The sequence below is a fragment of the Dermacentor variabilis genome, chromosome 3 (genome assembly GCF_050947875.1).
Source record: "Dermacentor variabilis isolate Ectoservices chromosome 3, ASM5094787v1, whole genome shotgun sequence".
NCBI lineage: Eukaryota > Metazoa > Arthropoda > Arachnida > Ixodida > Ixodidae > Dermacentor > Dermacentor variabilis.
Window position 1 is genome coordinate 36,067,494 of NC_134570.1, and position 22,908 is coordinate 36,090,401.

A 22,908-nucleotide genomic window follows, 5' to 3' on the forward strand; every position below is an offset into this window, starting at 1 on the left:
GTCTCTTTTTTGTTGTTCTGAGAGTTCAAACTTTGTTCAACTGCGTTGCCGCGCCACCATTCTCAGGTGTAGCATAGAGACTCAACCTAACTTGGCCTAACTTCTACAGCAGCGAAATAATAGTTTATGCCTTGCTCACTGCTTATAGCGGTCCTGTACAGTACACAAAATGATGTGAAGAAACCACAGGACAGGTAAGGGAGCATGATAACTATGAACAACCTGCCCACTTACAAGTAGTGAAATACCTCTGGCAACATCCTATCCTGGTGATGCAGTCTGTTGAAACTGATCTGATAAGTGAAATTCGCAGGTTCAGTACAAGCCGCACAGCCTTCGTAAATGTTTTGCATTTATTTTGTCATTGCAATGTCAACATCACTACCATTATTGGGAAACTTGACAAAATAGGCTGGCAATGCAGCTGTGGTCTTCAAAACATTGCATCTTTATCAAGCAAGAACCATCGTTTACTCTGTTACATTGCACCAGAGGCGTAGCCAGGGGGGGGCTTATGGAGCTTCAGCCCCCCCCCCCGAAATTTTTTCGTGCTGTGATGCACCGCAAACCAAAACAACCCACGGCGCCAGAAATCATTCTGGATTTTCTCTAGGATGTATTTTTCGCGTCCGGAAAGACATTTCGCCGTGAAAATTGTGAACTCGGGCTGGATTTCGTGGCAATGCCCATGCACCTGTACTCGCATAACACAAAGATCTCTATCCGAGCACTAATTTTCAAGGACGCTTTGGTGGCAAGCGGTCTCGTTGCGGCATCTCGCAGAGGCCGTAAAATCTACGGTGTGCATAGATTTCAATTAAGAAACTTTAGAGGTACTATAAAGATCACATAAAGTTTTGATGCGAAAGGTGCATCGACATTTCCAAAGTCCTGCTTTACATTTTCAATTCCGGATCTTTGTGGGTTTAATGTTCTTGATAACATTTGATGCCAAAGCTGCATTGACTTTTCTAAAGTCTTACATCGCTCCATACAACGAAACAAGCCAAATCAATACACTATCAGACAAATTGGCAAAGCACGCAGCGAGGTCCGATGAGACAAAGCGTTGTGATGGTTCATATTTGCCATCATGCAACAGAAAACAATATCAACAGCTTTTTCACCTGCGCCAATGCATCCATGTCAAGACACTAAAGCCAGCAAAGGTAACTGCCTTCTTATTTATGTTTTCTACTTTGAATTTTATTCGCGAGGACACATTGAGCCTCTCCAATTTTTTGTTCTCGCTACCCGCGGGCTACCAGAGCCAGCCAGAGGTCATGCGTTTTTCACGTGTTGCCCTGACAACCGCGCGGCGCACTGCGGTGCGCATTCGTTTTTCTCTGGACGAGCGGATTTTGGCCTCTGAGAGTTTTGGATGCTTTCTGGCTAGCAGGCGAGAAAAAGAAGCAATGGTCGCTCGCCATCACCATTGTGGGGACTCGACAGATTGCAACGCGTTCGCTTGAGAGCCTCCCCATCGTTTCGATGTTATTGCAACATCTACAGAAAGTCTTATCTCGCCAGTGTAGAATAACGAGCAACATGCATATGGTTTTCTGTGGACCAAGCGTCTCCCGTTTTCATGGATATTGCTTACGTAGCTACATTAGGTCTCCAAGTAGCCATTCGATTGTGGCCAAGATGCTTTCCTTTGCGTTTCTTCATTTCGGTGCCCCCCCCCCCCCACACACACACAAAAAGACATGCGGCGCAGCGAATAGTCGCATGCTGAAAGTTCGATTTTGTTACTACTTTTGTGGAAAGTAATGGGCCATGGTACTCTTCACTTGCCGGATACTTTACTATATTGGTGTGATAGCAATTAGGTGAACACTCAAGGCACATTTCTGTCATCGCCGTCATGTTTCGTATGAAGTCCAAGGGCAATAACATCGTCAGCGCGCGCCACATGCTGTATGTGCGAGTGAAAGTGTATAGCGGTGGGGAGGGAGGGGGGAGCCGACGATGGTGGGTCAGTCTTGTGTGCACAACGGAGAAAAGCAGGAAGGAAGTGCGCCACCTTCCGTCGCACGCGATGCATCAAGGGAGTGGAGGGCGGGGGGGTGCGGGCCTTAGGATTTTGTGATCTGTGATTGCGCAACATGTTTATTTGCCTTGTTTGACGCATTATACAGGGTGTTTTAGCTAACTTTAGCCAGAGTTTAAAAATATACCGATGCACTCTGAGACGACGCGACCAAATGCATGTTCCTCACTTTCGTATCCATGGTGTAGCTATTATTGTATTTTGTTTAATTAGATAATTAGTCAAGATTAATTATCTAACTTCTGAAGCAACGAAGCTAGCAAAAGAAATTCTAATTAGAAAGTTTCAGAGCGGTTTGCGAAACGTCCGAGTAAACAGTTTCTGCCTTTCTATCTATTAAGTATAAGTGTTTTTCAGCTCACTGCGGATTCCCGCGAAATACAAAAAACACAACGCGACATGCCCGCTTGCCTGTCATGATTGCACTGCTCCGAAGCTTTCTGTGCACAAACAACGTAGGTGCACTAGCTGCCACTTAAAAAGCGACAGAACAGCGACGCAAGCATTGGCTGTTCGATTTAAGCAAGCAACCGTTATCATCGGCGCTTTGTAAAGCGACTGACGGACAACGTTGTAGTGGTAGGTGGTAATTCCAGACAGCGATAAACAGACTATCGTGCATCGGCTGCTAAAGTGCGAGCAATTTCGTGATGATTTTTTCCAACGAGGAAAAAGCAAACATGATCCTTGCCCTAGCGGCGGCAGGCAGACAGAGACGGCAGGGTGCAAGAATATTTCGAAGCTGGCATCCAGGTACGCGACTGAGCCCGATGACAATATTTAACACCGATGAGTCGCTGAAGCAAACCGGCAGCTTCACAAGAAAGAGGCAGAGAGCTTCAGTCATAAATAATGAGGTTCGCTCCAACGTTATGTCTTTCATGGCAGCCAATATCCACACACCAGCACGCGCAGCGTGAGTGCACAGCTCGGTCTGTTCAGCTGAACTGCCTGGATAATTTTGAAAACAGCTGGACTGCGCCCTTATCACCTGCAGTTGCATCAATGCCTGGAGTCAAGGGATCTTAAAAAGAGACTCAACTTTGCGAATTCGATTTTGATTCAGGAGGAGCAGGATTCTGACTTTCTCACCAAGGTATCCGGAGTGACGAGATGAACTTTTCCTGAAATCGCCAAGTAAATATCCACAACGCCCACTATAAAAGTGAGAAAAATCCCCACTGACTAAGAATATCCCGCCACCAATATCAGTGGTCTTTTAACATTTGGTGCGGAATATATGACAGCACAGTCATTGGCCCAGTGTGTTTAACAACACTCTGACCGGCAAGAGGTATGTCAGTTCCTCAAAGAGCAGGTTGAAGACTTCTGCAGCAACATGCCACTAGCCCAGCTTCATGCAATGTGGTGTCAGCACGACGAGGCCCCAGCCCACAGCTGCAGTCAAGCACGAGCAAGCCTTGATGTTACCTTCCCAGGGCAATAGATAGGGAGAGAGAGATAAAACTGTATTATGTCCTTGATGGGGTTCAGGGGTGGCGGGGGTCGGGAGACTAACCCCCTATCCCCCCCTTCCTCAGACGGCGGCCAGTCCTTGCTTTGTGGCGGCGTCTTCGGCCATCCGGACGGCCCAGAGCTGCTCCTCTGGGTCTAAGCTGAGCTGCAATGTCTCCCACTGCTCGGCCGCAGTTATGATGCGTGTGTTAGTGCGGGAGATGTTGGTGGGTGAGGCTTTGGGGCATTGCCAGATAATATGATCGAGGTCAGCGCAGGCCTCGCACGCTTTGCAGAGTGGGGAGTATGCATCGGGGTACATGCGGTTGTAAAGCTCGGGGTTCGGAAAAGTTTTATTTTTTATTTATTTATTTATTTATAGATACTGCGATCTGAAATCAGATCATAGCAGGGTGGGTATACATAGAAATATACAAGCATGTAAACACATACAAATCCATCACATATGCAGGCATTTTCAGACATTGGTGAAGAATACATAACATACAAGAAAAAAACATCCAAGCAGATAACGCACACGAATTCATAACATTTCCAAGCATTTTTCAAACATTGATAAGGAATTCTGGGTAACAATATGAGAATTAAGATTATTCCAGTCTGTTATTGTCCTAGGAAAAAAAGAATATTTGAAACAGTTATTCCGTGCGTTGATGGGGGTTATCGATAAAGCATGCCTTCGTCTCGTGTTATAACCTGATGAGTAAGTAAAGAACTTGGAAGTGTTAACCTTATAATGGCCGTTTACAAGTTGAAAGAGGAACTTTAATCGACAGATACGGTTGCGCACAGTCACCGGGGGTAATCCACTGTGCCTTATGAGCTCACCAACAGACGCGCGGCCGTATGAACTAAAAACAAACCTAACTACCTTATGCTGTACACGTTCCAGTTTCTTAATATTGGTTAAAGTGAATGGGTCCCAAATAATTACGGCATATTCCAACAACGGAAGAATGTAGGAATTGTACGCCAGTAAACAAACATCAGACGTAGATGATTTCAGTGAGCGCCTCAAGAAAAACAGTTTACGCAAAGAATTCGCAACAACAGTATCTATGTGCTTCGTCCAGGAAAGCTCATTGGTTATCCATAGGCCCAAATATTTGTACTCTCTTACCTCTGATAGAGATACGTTGTCAACATTATATGCAAATTGAAGAGGTTCTTTCTTATGGGTGATTCTCATAAAAACAGTTTTTTCAAAATTAATAGACATTTGCCATTGTTCGCACCAAGCAGTGACCTTTGCCAGGTCATTATTTAGATTCATCTGATCATCAACAGAAGATATCTTTTCATACAAAATACAGTCATCTGCGTAAAGTTTCACAGAAACTGAAAGTTCTGCGACTATGTCATTTATAAATAATAGAAATAAAAGTGGTCCCAAAACTGATCCCTGGGGGACTCCAGACGCAACCTCTGTATTGTTAGAAGAAGTATTGTTTAAGGTGACAAATTGGTGTCTGTTAGTAAGATAGGCTCTGATCCATGTAAGTATCTGCTCATTATTTATATAATACCCTAATTTATGGATTAATTTGTTATGTGATACCTTGTCAAATGCTTTACGAAAATCCATGAACACAATATCTGTTTGCTTCCCTTCATTAATTGCCTGTGCGAGATCGTGAACAGTCTCAACTAATTGAGTACATGTAGAAAACCTATGCCTGAAACCATGTTGGACATGTGTAAGTACCTTGTGCTCTTCTAAGAAACTTAATATATGTTTATGAATTATATGCTCTAAAATTTTGCATGATGTAGATGTAAGAGATACTGGTCGGTAATTGTCTATGTGTGTTTTTTTCCCGGATTTATGTAAAGGTTTGATTTCGACCATCCTCCAGTCATCCGGTAGGGAACCATCGCGTAAAGATCTGGTGAATACGACATACAGGTACTTAGCACACCATTCTGCATAACGCTTTAAAAACGCGTTTGGTATTTTATCTGGTCCTGGTGACTTTTTAGTATCAATGTTCAATAGCAAATTAAGAACGCCACTCTCAGAAATGACGTCAGATATAACAGGAAGCGATATAGAAAAGTTGGGAAGGCAACCATTATCTTTGGTAAATACCGTCTGGAAGAATTTGTTAAAAGCAGAACAAACGAGTCTCATCACTTACACATTTGCCATTTATCATGAACCCACTGGTAGAAGAAGATTTAGGTGTGATTTGGCGCCAGAATCTCTCGGGAGACGTTTTCATAAACGAAGGCAGGATCGTTCCGTAATATTTTTCTTTGTCACAAATTATTTTCTGTTTTAGTTGTTCTGAAGTGCCTTCTACAATAGATTTTAAGGTTACATTTGTTCTTGCTTTCACTTTTAACCTTTTATGCCTTCGCTGTAAGCGTAACGTCTCGTGAGAAATCCATGGATTACGGTGCACAGACAATTGTGGGAACGAATCGTTGGATGCATTCAGAGACAATTCCCCTAAAAGAAAGCCACAAGTCATTTACATTGCAAGTGCTGTTTCTGAAGTCATCAAAGTAAAATGCAAGCATATCCAGAATAGATTCATCATCAGCACAAGCAAAATTGGGAAACAAATGAACACCGTTTTTGTGATCAGGGTAGACATTTGACAAGCTCAACAAGACAGCTTTGTGATCAGAAATCCCGTTTGTGACTTCACAGGTTATCGCATTTCGGATGGCGCCACTTACAAAAAATAAGTCCAGAATTGAGCCTACGGCTCCCTGTACTCTCGTAAAATTATTTACCATTTGCAGTAAGTCAAACGTGAATACAATATCAAAGATTGTGTTATCAATACTGTGAGCAGAATGCAATGAAAAGGTGTGCCAATCAATGTTTGGTAAATTAAAGTCCCCTGCCAGTAGTATTCTGTCATCTGATTTTACATGGCAGTGCATATATTCCCTTAAGTTTTCAAGTACCGCTGCAGAAGAGTTTGGAGGCCTATAAAAAACACCAAGGATGAAGCGGACCTTGTTGATGTATGTTTTGCAAAAGACAGCTTCAATATCTTGCGCATCGGGCACACTAAAAAGTTGCATTGATGATTTGTACAAAATGGCCACTCCTCCACCTCTTCTGTCGCGGTCACCCCGAAATACCTTATAGCCCTTAGGAACAAACTCACTGTCAAATATTTCACTGCTCAACCACGTCTCTGTAAATATGGCAACGTCTGCATCATGCGAGAACAGCATGCCCTCAAGTTCTGCAGCTTTATTGACGACGCTACAACAGTTTATGTTTAAGACTTTGAATGCAGGGATGGTCTCTTTGTGGTGTCATTTATGGTTCTTCGGGATTTTATACCGTTTGTTTTTTGCATTATCAAGTTCGTGTTTGAATGAGTCGCCAAGTGGTAGGTTGAGACTTATCCAGTGTTTTGTGTGCTGGGGGGTAGCGCAACCGCTCTCTGCGGTAGTGCAGGAGAATTTCTCTGAACGTGACCATTCGGTCCCGCGTGTGACCGCGATGCAGAACAGAGGGCTGGTCGGGATCGGAAGACGCAGGAGAAGGATGATGCGCCCGGTGTGCGAGAGCTCGGGCGGCATCGTGGGCGGCTTCAGGCACGTACCCAGGATTTTTTTTCGGGGGGGGGGCCCACCACCTCCATCATCATCATCATCATCATCATCATGTTTTATGTCCACTGCAGGACGAAGGCCTCTCCCTGAGATCTCCAATTACCCCTGTCCTGCGCCAACCGATTCCAACTAGCGCCCGCGAATTTCCTAATTTCATCGCTCCACCTAGTGTTTTGTCGTCCTCGATTGCGTTTCCCTTCTCTTGGTACCCATTCTGTAACCCTAATGGTCCAACGGTCATCTAACCGGCGCATTACATGACCTGCCCAGCTACACTTTTTCCTCTTGATGCCAATTAGAATATCGTCTATACCCGTTCGCTTTCTGATCCAAACCACTCTCTTTCTCTCTTAACGTTATGCCTAGCAATCTTCGTTCGATCGCTCTTTGCGTGGTCCTTAACTTGCTCTCAAGTCTCTGCCCCATATGCACTGGCATAATGCACTGGGAAATGCACTAGCAAATGCATTGGCACTGGACATATTGCACTGGCAAAATGCACTGATTGCACACCTTACTTTTCAATAATAATGGCAAGCTTCCAGTCAGGAGCTGGCAATGTCTGCCGTATGCAATCCAACCTATATTTAGTCTTCTGTGAATTTACTTCTCATGATCAGGGTTCCCTCTGATTAATTGACCTAGGTAAACGTACTCCTTCACAGTCTCTAGTGGCCGACTGGCCATCCTGATCTCTTGTTCCTTTGCCCGGCTATTTATCATTATCTTCATCTTCTGCACAATAATATTCAACCCCACTCTTACACTCTCTCTGTTAAGGTCTCCAATCATTTGTTGTAACTCGTCTGCATTGTTGTTGAATAGAACAATGTCATCGGCAAACCGAAGGTTGCCGAGATATTTGCCGTCGATCTTTACTCCTAAGCCTTCCCAGTTTAATAGCTTCAATTCTTCTAAGCATGCAGAAAATAGCTTTGGAGAAATTGTGTCTCCCTGTCTGACCCCTTTCTCTATAGGTCTCTCCCGGCTTTTCTTGTGTAGAATTAAGGTAGCTGTAGAACCTCTGTAGATATTCTAACGCGAAAGACGAGTCAGTAAGACGAGAAGCTATTTACAGATTATATTTACAACAACGGTTGCAGCGCTGACCAGTTAGATTCACAGCGCGAGCCCAGTTCGTTCTTCCTCCTCTTTTCTGGAGTGAAGGCGCCTACGCGCCTAGTTCAAACAAACAAATACCTCACGCATGTAGCAATATTTTCCAAGCTTTTTACGTAAGCGTTCTGTACTCCTTGATTACGTAGTGCCTCTATGATTGCTGGTATCTCTACTGAATCAAATGCCTTTTCGTAATCTATGAAAGCCATATAGAGAGGCTCATTGTACTCTGCAGATTTCGCGATAGCCTGATTGATGACATGGATGTGATCCATTGTAAAATATCTCTTCCTGAAGCCAGCCTGTTCCCTTGGTTGACAAAATCCAGTGTTAAACTTATTCTATTGGAGATTATTTTGGTAAATATTTTATATAATACTGGGAGCAAGCTAATGGTCCCATAATTGTTCAATTCTTTAACGTCTCCTTCTTTTTGTGGATTAGTATAATGTCTGCATTCTTCCAGTTTTCTTGGACCCTTGCGGTCGATAGACACTTCGTATAAAGAGCCGCCAGTTTTCCAAGCATTATGTCTCCTCCATCTTTGATTAAATCGACTGTTATTCCACGTTATCCTCCCGCTCTTCATTGTTTCATGTCTTGCAGGGCCCTTCTGACCTCATCGCTAGTTATAGGAGAGTTTCTGTGTAGTGTTCATTACTGTTTCTAAGTGAACTATCGTGACTCCTCTGGGTATTGTATACAGGTCAGCTTAGAATTTTTCCGCTGCTTTTACTATATCTTCGAGATTGCTGATGATATTATCCTTCTTATCTTTTAGTGCATACATCATGGTTTGTCCTATGCCAGGTTTCTTTTTTATTGATTTCAGGCTGCGTTCATTTTTTTCGGCTTCTTCAGTCTTTCTCATGTTATAGTTTCGAATATCAGTTATTTTCGCCTTGTTGATCAGTTTTGACAGTTCCGCGAATTGCGTAACGCTGTGCGGCCGCCCGTCCCATATAACCGCGTAGAGCGCAGGACTCTGCGATTCTAGACGTACTGCGCTCACTGCGAAAGGTTAGAAAAACACCCACATAAGCACAGCAGAGAAGTGGCTACGTGAGGCGGTTCGACCGATAACTGTAGAAGCGTCATTCAAAACAAGCAATTGTTCTCCACTTCCGGCGGCGTTTTCTCTACTTCCTTTTTAAATAAAAAGGTGTTGATCCATAAATATACTCATATACAACGGTTAACATTTTTATTATTCGCTTTTGCTTGCAGTTTGGTTGTTGCCTTGGCTCTCTCCCTTAGTAGATCGCTTAATTTCTCAACTCCTTGCTATTGTTGTTTCCGGTTGCCAATTTTGAACGAAAAGTGCTATACGGTTAGGGAAAAACAGACGAGGTAACGGGCGACAGTCATCTTGCTTATGGGTTTAAGGGTTATTGCAGGGTTTCATGATGGACGCTCTTTCACATTATTTTATTTCCCACCTTATCTAACTCATATCACGTGTATATGGTTCCAGGCATCTGCCAGCGTCGCGGCGAGCCGTAACTCAAGGAAACAATGAAGCAAAGGAATAAGTTAAACGCAATTGGCGTTTTCTCCGGCCGCAACTCGTTCCATGAGAGTACAGACCAGCTGAGTAACAGCCGCATCTCTCTCCTGGTCCCAGGATCAGCCTAAACAAAGAAGGTTGAACTAACAAAAGCAACAGCTATGCGCGTGACGATTGAATAGATGGTGACAACTGAACGTATCTCGAGTTAATCGCGCGGGTGCGGAATCTACGAGAAAACTGTCCTTCACATTACAAGAGATGCCGATAACTACCACCATCTAAAAAGAGTGAAAAAGGCAGCATAATGCTGACCGATGAACAGCTGCGAAGTCTCAACATTGATCTTGCGGCGCTTTAAGAATGTGTGAGGAGTGGTGGCGTGGGTGGGGAGGAAGGGGGGTACGCCACTTGATTACGGGGGGGGGGGCGGCCCCCCCCCCGGGCCCCCCCCTGGGTACGTGCCTGGGCGGCTTCGTTTCCAGCCAGACCCGAGTGACCAGGGGCCCAGATGATCTGCACGCGGCGTTGCCTTGAGAGAGGAGTGCCAGAGAGAATCTTCTGCGCTTGGGGTGCTATCAGTCCTCTGATATGGAGAAACGGGGCCTGTGCTGTGGCCGGCAATGTCACCCGACCTCAACCCTCTCGACTTTTTCTTCAGGGGCTATATTAAGGATCACGTATACACGACGGAAACGACGACTCCAGAAGCCTTACAGAAGAAGATAATTGAAGTCTGCCACAGCATTTTACCGACGATGTTCAAGGAAGCGACAGCAAGCGTTCTCAGAAAGTCCCAGTGTTGTATCGCTGCAGAAGGTGACCCCTTTGAGCGCTTGCTGTGAAAGCGCATGAAAAATAAACGTAAATTCAGTGAAAGACTGCGTCTGGTCATTAATGATACTCTTATTCCACCATTTTCAGCCTTGTCAAAACTGAGTTTCTTTATTTAGAGATGTTCAATTTGCTTAGAGCTATCGCGAAATGACGGACCTGTTGCTTCCGGCAGCACAAGCGATAATCGCTGCGTCTGCTTATCGTTATAACGAACCTTCACGAGGGGAGCACATCGCTGGCGTAAATCACCCAGCCGACGCCTACGTGGTGGCCCTGTTGCCTTTTAAGTGGTAGCGTGCCTATGGCTGTTTGTGCGCGGAACGTTGGGGAGCAGTGCAATCACGACGCGCAAGCGGGCATGTCACTAGTATTGTAGTTCGCAGGCATCATCAGTAAGCTGAAATACACTAATACCTAATATTTATATAGAAAGACAGAAACTGTTTATTCGGACGTTTTGCAAACCGCTCTGCAATTTTCTAATTGGAATTTTTTTCCTAACTTCGTTACTTCAGGAGTTGGCTTATTAATCTTGACTAAAAGTCTAATTAAGCAAAACACAAAATATAGCGTGACACACTACGTACAAAAGTGAGCAATATGCACTTGGTCGCGTCGTCTTAGACTGCATCAGCATATTTTTAAACTCTGGCTAAAATTAGCGGAAGCACCCTGTATAAAGTGACTTTTGCTTAGATACGTACATTTATTGGTTACTTATACGTATATTTAAATATCTTGTTGCTAGGTTTTGTGGATACATGCAGTGAACTTTGTTTCCAGAGACACTTTTTTTTGCTTCTTATCAATCTTTATCTTCGCATTTGTGTATTCCATTGTACTTTGAATTTCTAATGTATATTTTGCAGAACTGCTGCTTTTTATACGTGATTTCTGTTGCGACTATGATTTTGGTGCAATTACAATACGCAACCGGTGACAGTACATTGGAATGAAAGACAGCGTCACTGAGATTTCTCCCTGGCCGTTGCATATGTACAAAAATGTAAACAAGGCTTTCGAATGACAAAGTATCATTAACATATTTGTCCTCAACTTGTTCATTCCACGGCCTTTACATTTATTATATCAGCGGCATGCACTGCTTTGCTGGTTTCGCACTGATATAGTTCTAAAGTTCGTGTGATATTTTATTACTTAATAAATAGACAAACAACATGGAAGCATTGATATCAGTTATGTTTGGAACAATTTTTAGAAGATAAGAATATATTCTTTTATGAAAAAATACATATTTTACTTGTCTTGACAGTGCGTAGCATTCAAGAATTTGTTTGCAGCATCTTTGGCAATGCCAATGCAGTTATTATTCATGTATTTGATCCCTCAACAAATTCTGTGAGGAAGCCAACCTCCAACGTGAGCCCCCCCTTCCCCCCCCTCGAACGAAATTTCTGGCTACACCACTGCATTGCACAGCTTTGATACCTTGCTAGGACTTAGTTTGCAGCTTGCCCACAGTGCAGTCAGAGAAATCACCTTACCAGAATTTCGTTGGATAGCACTTTTGCTCGAAAGCAAGAGCACTGCCAACTGCGCAGGTTCGATCGGGCAAATGTGCTCCACATACTTGAAGGTAACCAGCTAAATTTACCATGAGCATCGGAGATTCTGGATATTGAAATGATGTGAAACAGCCTCCTGTGCACACTGGGTGCCCGTCTTTTAACATGCAACGCAGCTAACGAAATATTCTGTCATTCCAGTGTTCTATTTGTTTCCATTTCTCCTCTAGCCACACCTCTTTCCTTATTGCAAACATGTTAAATCAACCACAATGCTCTGCACATATCACTTACAAGCTAGGCCAGTTACGAGAAACCATGTCTCAAAATTTTTTTTTCCTGCATATTCTTTCTCTCATCGGCCAGTGAATGTGGTCTATTCAAACATTAAAGCAAACCTAGCGATGGTAACCTTTCCATTCAATGACAGTTCCTTCTTTCAAGCACATACCATAGAGAGCATGAGATATTGCAAAGAACTGAAATGTGAGAAAGAGCTGATCAGGGCATTAGAGATTCCTTTTGACACTGCCGACTAGTGTCCTTGTGTTCTTTACTCGCCATGAATCACCCTGACCAGATGAGATTATATAACATTATTAGATATCAACATTTCCAACTATATACCCAGCTTTCCACTTTCCTGCAACATTACTGTGGCCTTCATCGTGTGGAAGTCATCAGTGGTGATATGCTGGCTGTACACTTTAGTTCTGGCTAGTCTCTTACCGCAAGGTTACGTAAAGAATTTAGGTTGTCAGAGCTTTTTTCTAACATTGAAGAGTGGCAGAAATTACTAAATGACCACAATATATATAGTCAGTTGCAGAAGCCACACAATTTTCTGCTGTAACCAGGTGAAGTCTGTAGCAAAGAAACAGTGGTCCATAAAGCCCCCTTATCTATGTGAATCATAAATGTGTTTGTATATTCTCAGCTTTATTGAAACACATGAGCATTGCATCAACAATATAATTTGTAAACATTGCTGAAAATTCACAACTTGCAGAGAGGTATTGAAAGCTGTATACAAATGTAACATGTTCAAAAAGACTTGTTGCACTATTAGGAAAGCCATGCAAAATTGCAAAGCAATGCTGTGTATAGCATAATCAAATTATTGCAATGTGGTGCTCTATGTATCTAATGAACATGCTTCAAGTAATCAGCTTGTTCACATAGCTTTGTTCAGTAAATTTTTTAAGGCAACGGTTGCAAGCACCATCTTGGGAGTGACTATGTCAACATGCTGGCTCACAGTAAGCAAGGAAATTCAGGACTTTCAATCTCAGCATGACGTATAATCATAAGTGCCTGCAGTACAAAATTGCAGCAAGCTCTTGCACATTCTGAACTTTCGCAGTCAGTCAAACACAAGCGAGTATGGGAACTGTTGCACACACCTGCATTTCAGTTGTGCATGCAACCACTGCCCAGTCAACAAAAGGTTGGTGCATAATAAGTAGCAGGCTTCAAAAAAACTACAGTGCAATCTACTCAAGCAGTGCCCACACAGCAAGAGAACTTGAGTGTTGCACATGGTTGTCGCTATGTTGGAAATAAACTTTACCACTTAGGAACAGCGCTACATGTGCCAGGGCAGATTGTTCATTTTCCTAAGCAGTCTCAACATCAGATAGCCGCATCAGATAGTGCGCATTTTTACATGGTGCAGCTCTTCGACTATATGCGTGAACCTACACTTGAGCACTGAACAAATCATATGGTAAACAATGAATAGCAAAAAAAAATTTTCTTGTTCTACAGCTAGCCAACAATTATATTTCTTTCAATGAAACAAACTATTACATTGAGTATTTAGCACTACGAGGCTGCTTAAACCAAATCTTGCTTCTGCAAGAACTGTAGCTTGGCATCGTGCGTCTAACAGTCAGTCACTGCACATAATTAGGCGATGAAAGCTGCACAGACTGCATCATGTCAGGCCAGATAGTGCAGAGCACTTAGCAGTCCGTCTGCAAACACTTCAGTTGAACTACGCTTCATAGTGTTTGGTTATTTTGTTTCTCCCGGAGCAGGAACCACCTTTATAATTGTTTGGATGTCATATTCATGCCGGACATGCGGTAATTTCATCGCTGCATATGCCTTAATTTTGTGTGGAACCAACAAAGTCAATACTATAAATCTCACACATTGGTGTAAGTTATTTGTAATAATTATAGCCAATTGTAGCATTATACATGGTATTGTGATAAGTAGAGTGCACTGTGTACCCTTAGAGTGTGATTGCAATTGCAATACTATCTGTCACGCCTGCAACTCTGCCAGGCCAACTCATATGGCTTTGCCAAAACATAGCCAGGACAAGGGTCAAGTAATACAAACAGGCACACAATCACTGTGGAAATTCTTTCGTTATCATGTTTCCTCCTATGTACATGCCACATCACTATCAATTATGGCAGCACATACAGTAGTACCATTAAATGTGTAGCAAAAAAAACAAACTTTCTGTGGTTTTCAAGAAATTGCTTTGTTACAACCATTTTCGCCAGTCTTAAAAAACCTGACATTAAACATAATGCAATAAAGCAATTAAACAAACTACCTCCTGCGTTAATAAGAGGTAATGTACACACCCAAGAAACAGTATCAACAGATAACTCGTAAAAACATAATTGACATCACAGAATTAAAATGTGCTCTTTAACGGCAGATAGGCCAAATGTAATCACACCAACTGTAGATATCCCCAACTTGTTAGTCTTCATCAGGAGTTTCAAGGTCATTTTCTGCATCGCCAATACTGGTTGCCATATCCACGTAGCAGGGCTTCTGTGGAAGCTTCGCCAATCAGCAGATGAAAGAGAAACGATGCCCCTCATTCTCTGAAGCTTTGGATCTCTGACACAGGTCTCGGTGACGATTCCTGTCCTCTACAAAGTGGTTTCGAAACATTTTTATGCATGCTTCACGAAGTGGGCTATATACCATTCAGTGGTTTCTTTGTTCTGGTTTGTTCTACATGGCACCTTTTACGGTGCAACTAAAGGCCATCATGACTTAATGATAAATGGGAAAAAAAGTGGTGCCATATGACAGACTGCATCTAGACGAAACAATCCACATATGAAAGTTGGACTATGGGTTCGTTTCAGGCACTCAAGAGTCATGAATACATATAGTCTACACCCTTGTCACACAAGCAGTTTCAAAGCTCGTTGAGCCATTCAGAATTAGAGCAGCCTTTGCTAGACATATAGAATTGGTTCAGGCTATCAGAAAGCCAAATTAAGTGTGGCTTTGAAATCTTCACTTTGCTGCACTATAAACTCGAAACAATGCTTCACACAGTCAGGGACTTGCATTAGAAAATGGATCCTGTACAGGTGACCTTGCAGAAATGAGATCATCTCTTATGTTATAGAAGATATGAAGTGATCCAAAGAGCATGTATAGTACAAGAACACAAATAAATAAAACACTTTGCTGTCTTTACGTGCAAACTTAGACTTGTACAGGAACATGCGCAAATAAAATTTCAACCAATCACACAAGTACAACTTTTAAGAAGTTACAAAAGTAACCTAAAAAGTAAATATGTAGTCACCGGAAGACAGTGCTATTATTTCTAAAGTGCCGAATACTAGAGGTGACAAAGCTGCTAGACAGTGTGTGGTCCTATCACATCTGTGCCACCAGGGGAGGTATTGTGTAAGAGTCCACCTAGCGGACATGTCCATTTTGTGAAGTGTCGATTGGCTGTGGCGGCTGGTTGCTGCAGACACGCAGCCCAGCCCGGCCAATCAGAACGTCAACAACAGACGAAATGGACATGCCCACTAGGTGAACTCTTACAGAATACCTCCCCTGTAGTCTTCGTCCTTTGTGCTGTAATAAAAAAAAAAGAAACGAACAAATACCAACTTGCCCAATTCACCCTTCTCTCATGGTGCCCGACATTTCATGTGCTTTTTTCCTTACTTCTTCACTGGTGCACTCAAGTAATGGCTGGCAATTTACAACTTGTCCAAATGACTACTATGCTTCCTGCAGTTCTACATGATGCAGAACTGCATCGTAAGGCAATGTACAGTCGCATGCAATATGAGCTGCAACACTGTGCATGTGATTGAAGGGACTCCATGACTGCACGGCAGTGCCAACATAAGAAATATTGGACTACTAAGCACCATTCTAATCACTGGTATTAATGAAACCAATTTTTCATAGGTTGGTGCCACTGTGTATTTTTGGGAGCGTTCAACAATGGGCACCATGCTCAACACCGTGTATGGACAAGCTAGAACTCTGTCAGATTCTAGAACTCTGTCAGATTCAGAACACTGTCTGGATTGAACGTAGAATTAACAGGCTTTTCCGGTGTAGAAATGCATGAACACATGCCAGGACCGTTTTCTACAATTAGGCAGAAATTTTAACAATAGAAAATTTACAAATGCCAGGTCCACGTCATCAAGACTTTGTAACTGAAATTGAATTAGTTTGCCAACTGCAGTGCCATTGAAACTATACATTGGCTTTGGTGAACTTTAAGAAGCAAATAGCTCTGCCTGCTATGCGTGGCTGGCCTCTGTTGGTTGATACACCGCCTGATTCATGAAACCTTGTAGCAACTCCATAGGCTATCTACCCACAATGTGTCTTGGGGGCTATTTTAGGGTCGAAGTCATGGACCAACCAGACTATAAATACAAACTCTTCTGCAATGATCAGATCTGAAACTAGAAAATAAGTGCAGTGATTCTGAGCCACTACCAGGTGGAGGGTTAGGAGGTTGAAAATACCCCCAACCATCCCACCTTAGCTGTTTCAAGTGCCTGGGGTGGGGACTAAGGGGTCCCTGAAACACTTTTTGAGCGTATTAAGAAAATGTTGCCACTCTGGAGACAATGCTGCCATGAGCACTTGAGCCAAATTTTATTCTGTTGCATGCAGCAGGGCACCTACAATCTAGATTAATAGATTGCTTGCTCTCTCATGCAGCTTTTGAACCGTCCACTTTTTTTCACCCTATGCAGTGCCAGCAATGATGCTACAGTGGCCATGGTGGGTCATTGGGCAGACTTCCCCTTTGCTGTTTTTCTAATTCTAGCCAGCTGCCATAACGTGGCAGCAGCCAATTGATGCCAGCCATTGGGTGATTGTTCCCGATGACAAATTACTGCTGATCTTGTATAAATGCTTGTGTACGCATTCATATATCTCCAGACTGTTCAGGAAACAGGAAGAGGCAGTTGTCGACCCATCCCACCAATCCTGTCGTCACTCCTTTGTTGCTTTCAGGTACCTATGTAAGACTCGTACCTCAAAAGGTTACCATAAGTGCACCAAGGCAAAAAGAATTAAAAGGAAAGAGTGATAGGGATATAATGGCTACTGGCACCACACCTCTCCAGCTGAGAGGAACTGATGACTTGCTGGGTAATTGGGAAAGTACATAGACATTGCACTCTTTGTATCTTCTTTCATATTAGGTCCTTTTCAAAAACTTCCTTTTCAGGACTGGCATATTCCTTGAAAGGCATCACACTCATTGCAGCATGTCGCTCATGTTTCAAAGAGGTTATGTTTCAGGGCCCCTTTAAGCATTGACAACAGTCAGGGTATTAAAAAACTTATATAGCACGAAAACCATCAAAGATGACCAGCATCGTCCTGTCGGGCCGAGAGCTGACAGTAGCTGTTTTCAAAGTTGTGCTACCCAAGTCATCAACCCCCTTAAACTTTTCAGGGTACACTTCAACTGCAGTATGTACATACAGCGAATGCAATGCAGATTGTGTTGAGCACTCCCCCAATGAGATACAGTAGCAGTGGAATATAAATTGAGTGCATGCAAAAGTTCTTTTCCATGAGAAAGCATAAAATGGCAATGCTGTTTTCTAGAAAAGTGCTTTTACAGTGGCCTTTTGCTTGTGGCCAAAGGTGCAGTCATAATCTACAAGCTACTAGTCTGGGCACACCTTACACTGCTCATTGTACATCTGATAACTTGGCCCTCTCATCAACTTTTCAAGTACATGTATTTGATAACCTTATGGTCCGTTACCATGAACAGTCAATCTTAAGGGTATTGACAAGGTGTAGCAAAATGGTAAAAAGATCCAAGTTTGGTGGAATATGCCATCATACCATTACAAAGCAGACATTCATAAAAGCCATCCATCCAGCAGATTATGCGGCAGTGGCATGCATTAGTCAAGTTCAAAATCTCAGTGAAAAGCGGCTTCAATGAGCAATTAAAGCAGTTGTGTGACAGGAGTGGCACCTAGGCATCACAGTTTTGTTCATTTATAATCACACCATGCAATGCTGAAGCCAAAACTGCCAAAATTGGCAGTATAGTGGCAAGTCAGCACACTCGCCCCGCTGACAAAGCTGCTTTCTTTCCTCTTTTGAAAGCGTTAGCACAACAGGCATTCTTTAATGCATGTTTGTTGCTGGAACATGACTAGGCCTTTTAAAACAATGCCAAAGGTGTGAGCATGCACAGCTGGCTCGAGGTTATTGAAGCTCTGGCAATTCAGTTGATTAGAACAAATCTCAACATTTCAGTTGATCCACTATGGCTTCAGTGCACCTAAAATCCGTGTAATTTGATGAAGGTTTATGGGCCGTTCAAACAGTTCGGCTTATCAGTGGAGGGCAACATGATGAGGAATGGCTAATCAGGGGGCGTCCTAAAATATGCATGGTCAAAGTGCACCTAAATTTGATCTTAAAGCTGCTCTGCATGTTTCCAGGTGTGACTACAGACAATGCCACCGATTCAGTCACCCGATACAAGCTCCGATATAACTGAATGTGCATATAGAGTAATGCACTCTCCTCTGCACCATGCAAGCAGTAGTCGATCACTCACCCTTGTACATTGTTTATGCATTGTTTTGCAAGACTTGTGGTTCCAAGGAGTTTGACTAAACATGAGTTGACTCTGCATGCTCGCACAGCACATTCAAGTGATCAATTCAGGGCTGCGATTTCTTTAGAGATGCCTTTTCTGATGCTAATATGCATTTCGGCACATTTCGAATTCGTGAGTGGCCGGGTTTGTGCTCCGCCCCACTCACGAACACAAAAAGCACCGAAAGGCATTAGCATCGGAAACGGTATCAACACAAAATTGCGGCCCAGTTTTGTCAGTTATGCAGAAATATAAAAGCACATTTTCCTTTGTCAATAAACGGGGGAAAAGCATGCCAGACGTAACACGTGCAATTGTTCCGACAATGGGAGGTAGTCCAAGAGCAAATACATCATAAGTGTAATCATCATAACAATACTGCTGTCAAAAAAGTTGCACAACCTCATGCTTTAAGAAAAGACTAGGCTTAGCAGTGACATGAAAAATAAAAATAAAAAAAATAAAGGAGAACACATACACATTTGCACATAGCCAGTTATGTAGCTGACAATTTGCCCTCGACGTCCGCTCTGCACAGAGGACACTGGTTCACCCCCACACTGCACTGTTCGCAACAGCAGACGTGGCCACATGGCACAAATACGAGCAGCCTTGTCACCTCAAAGCAAATGACACACTCTGAGCTACACCAAAGCCTTAGGTCACGCACTTGCAATGTTGCAGAACAGGCATCAGCAGCAGCTTTTTCATCAAGTGGCGATTGTTCTGGAGAAGGTGCACTTGGTTTTGCAGCTGGGTTTTCATCGAGATACTGATCCTTTGTGGACAACAGCATCTGTATAACAGTGTCAGAGTTAATTCCCAAACTCCTGAAGTCTTTCCACTCCAACTGGACAAAGTGCTCCCAGTCAACATTCTTGCTCGCAAAAACTGTAGCATAGTGCGACGCATTCGCCAAAAGCAGGATGTCACGAATGCGTGAGTCCAGCTGCTCATCCAAGTAACATATGTCCTGTGGTTTCCTGTCGAGGAGCTTCTGGTATTGTATCAACCAAAAATCATTAATTTCTTGCCTTCTGTGAGCTTCTATTGCCTTTAGTTGATCTTGCAATTGCTTCTCCCGTACAGCTTTTTCATCAAGCAACTGTGAAAGAAGAAATGCTAGTTCAACACGATGCTTTGAAAGGATGTCAAGGTCAGCCATAACTTTGAAATCCCGTTTCTTCAACTCAACATCTGTTAATCTCTTTAACTCTTTCTCAATCAGCATAATTTGCTGCATTAGGTGACAATGCATGTAATCATTCCTCAACTGAAGTGCTTTGAAGGCCTCCATTTGATATCTCTCTTCATCGATAATGCGACAAATGGTTTCATCCTGCTGCTTCGTTTTAGAGAATATAGCACCTCTCAGCAACTCATCACAAGCTGCTTCCTCTTCCTGGATTCCTTTAACAATGCTGTCTTTGGCTTGTCTATAGAGACGTTGCTGTTCTTCCTGGTGGAGCATTTCAGCCATTGAACGCAGGACCTCCTTGCGTCGAGAAGCGTCCATTTCTTGCTGTTGGATATCGAAGAGTTCCTTCATTTCCAGTTGTTCCTGTTCTAAAGCACGTGCCAGCACTTCAGAATTCTTTAACTTCATATCATTTGAGATTTGGTGAATAAGCTCAGCCGAGTGGTGTTCCAAGTGCAGCAGTAGCGATACAAGCTTTTGCTTTTCCAAATCTTTCCTGCTTTGTACATCTAGAATGGCGTCTTCCAATGTGTCCTGTTCCCGTGCTATTTCAAGCAGCAGCTCTTGTTTGCGTTTTCTCGTGACTTCCGAGACTGCTGCATGATTCATTGCGCTGTCCCGTAGCTCCTCTTCCATTTGTAACAGCTCTTGATGGCGCCTCTCTCTCCGCTCCTCAAACTGCTTGTACTGGTCTTCCAGGTCAAACCCAATGAAGGCTGTGGTTGCTGCGGCGTCGCCTTTGCAGTCGTTCGTGTCGGGTTCATCAAGCGGCGGGACATATTCGACGCCTGCAAGATTGCACAAGTGCAGCATGAGAGATTCGAGTGGCTGCCCGCAAACCTCGGCGTCGGGAAAGGTGAAGTTGCAGCTGTCCAAGACGAGCGAACGCAGCGACCGCAGTTCGAAGAAGTTGTTTGGCAGTCTCGTGATGGCATTTTGCGCTATATCTAAGTGCTGAAGTTTTCGCAGTCGGAGAATCGGTAGCGGAAAGTCTTTTAACTTGTTGTTTCCAAGGTTTAACGACTGCAAACTCGCCAAGTTTGCAAAGCTTCCAGGTAATTTCTTCAGGGCGTTGCCCTTTAGATTGAGCGCAACCAAGCTGCGAAGGAAACCGAACTCGTCGGGTAATTTCGCCAAGAGGTTGCTTTCCAAGTCTAGCACTGTGATGTCACAAAGGTCCTTTAATGAACCTCCTCCACTAATTGAAGTCAGTTTGTTGTTTCGCAGTATCAAGGTCGTCTTGCGAAACACACGGCACTTGGAAAACACACCGGACGGCACGTCACTGAGTGCGCACTCCGATAAATCGAAAGTGTTGTCCGGACTTTCCTGGGCGATATACAGTTTTCTCTGCAACTTGGTTCGATGATCGTCGGACTCCTTGGACTTCTTGAACAGTGGCATACCTACAGCTACTTGGTTCCCGGCGACAGACATCTGACGAGAAGAAATGTTACAGAAGTCGCTCAAAAGGTTTCCGCCGTACTACGCGTAGTAAACATCGCGCGCACAGCCGAGTTTACTCAACGAAACACCTGCTACGCTACCACTCTACAACCACTACGGACGCTGGAGCACGACGCACAACCAGCAAAAATTTGCAAAAAAAATAAAACTTCTTGCATTGTGCTGCCAGCTTACGGATAACAGTCACAGTAATAAGTCCTCTAAGATTGCAGTATGGGCTGCATGCGAATCTCAAAGGCTGCAAAATAGTATTTTGCTTGCCACATAGATGGGGCGACACGCCTGAAAGTATTCTCTCCCCTTTTGCGGGTTGTTTGTTTACTGTTCTGTTTATTTATTTATGCTTTGTTTGTGTTCTTTTTTTTTTTTCATGGCTAGGGTGCGCAATCGACATAAATACCCGTTGCAAAGGGTAAAGCCGCATTGCATCATCACCGTAGGGAGTCTACATGCAAGCAGCGCTTGCAATACCGAATTAGTCACTAGACCACAGGTATGCTTTGGTGCGCCGAGCGTCCTCGGTAAACAAGTTCTATTAGCTGAACACGTGCACCTCACGTTTCCCCTTTTTTTCTTTTCCTTCGTATAAATGTTGGCCAAGTGCAGCTGAGGCACCGCTCTTCAATCCCAGCAGGCATACAAGCAGCGTGCGTTGCAGACGACGCAGACCAGCTGACATCTGAGACTGAGATGACAAGGAAGCTATATGTGTGCATAGAATTTTCGTAAGTCCATTTGTGAACATCGACTGACGATAGGTCGGTCCAACAATACATAAACATAGCTCCCAGCAAGCGTGATATAAGGAACGCACGAAAGTGAACAATTTCGAAGGAGTTGTGCATCGATTACATCGATGTGAGTATATTAGCATTATGGTACATTTTAAAATGTAGTGTGGAACCGTCTATTGCATCTTTGAAAGCATTTTTTTTTTTTAGTTTTAGGAGATGTGGACGAGAACATAACCACGCGACTACGAAGCTTGTGATATTCTACTGAAAGCAAGCCTAGAAGAGCACGGAACCTGATCGCGATCGTAACCAACATATATCGTGAAGGTCAATAATTTGCGCCAGTTCTATTTAGAGGAGCAGTAAGTAGTCTGATTTCGTGCTCGCCTGTCGGAAAGCAAAACACTGAAAGTGTAATCGCTGTGCTGTTCGGCATTTTCATACTAGTCGCATGTCATCTGCTTGAAAGTGACCGTGAATACTGCGTTTTCCATGCTCTGCAGAGGAAACACTGTCA

General features: G+C 43.4%; 1 protein-coding gene across 1 annotated transcript; it reads right to left on the reverse strand.

Moving 5' to 3' along the window:
• Positions 1-13,028: 13,028 nt before the first annotated feature.
• On the reverse strand, positions 13,029-21,769 carry LOC142575416 (E3 ubiquitin-protein ligase LRSAM1-like). The gene has a single exon (XM_075684775.1). The coding sequence runs from the start codon at positions 21,625-21,627 to the stop codon at positions 19,489-19,491; it is 2,139 nt and encodes a 712-aa protein (XP_075540890.1). The 5' UTR covers positions 21,628-21,769; the 3' UTR covers positions 13,029-19,488.
• Positions 21,770-22,908: the final 1,139 nt, after the last annotated feature.

Excerpts from the sequence above, each read along its gene's own strand:
- LOC142575416 (XM_075684775.1), bottom strand. The coding sequence starts at position 21,627 with ATGTCTGTCGCCGGGAACCAAGTAGCTGTAGGTATGCCACTGTTCAAG.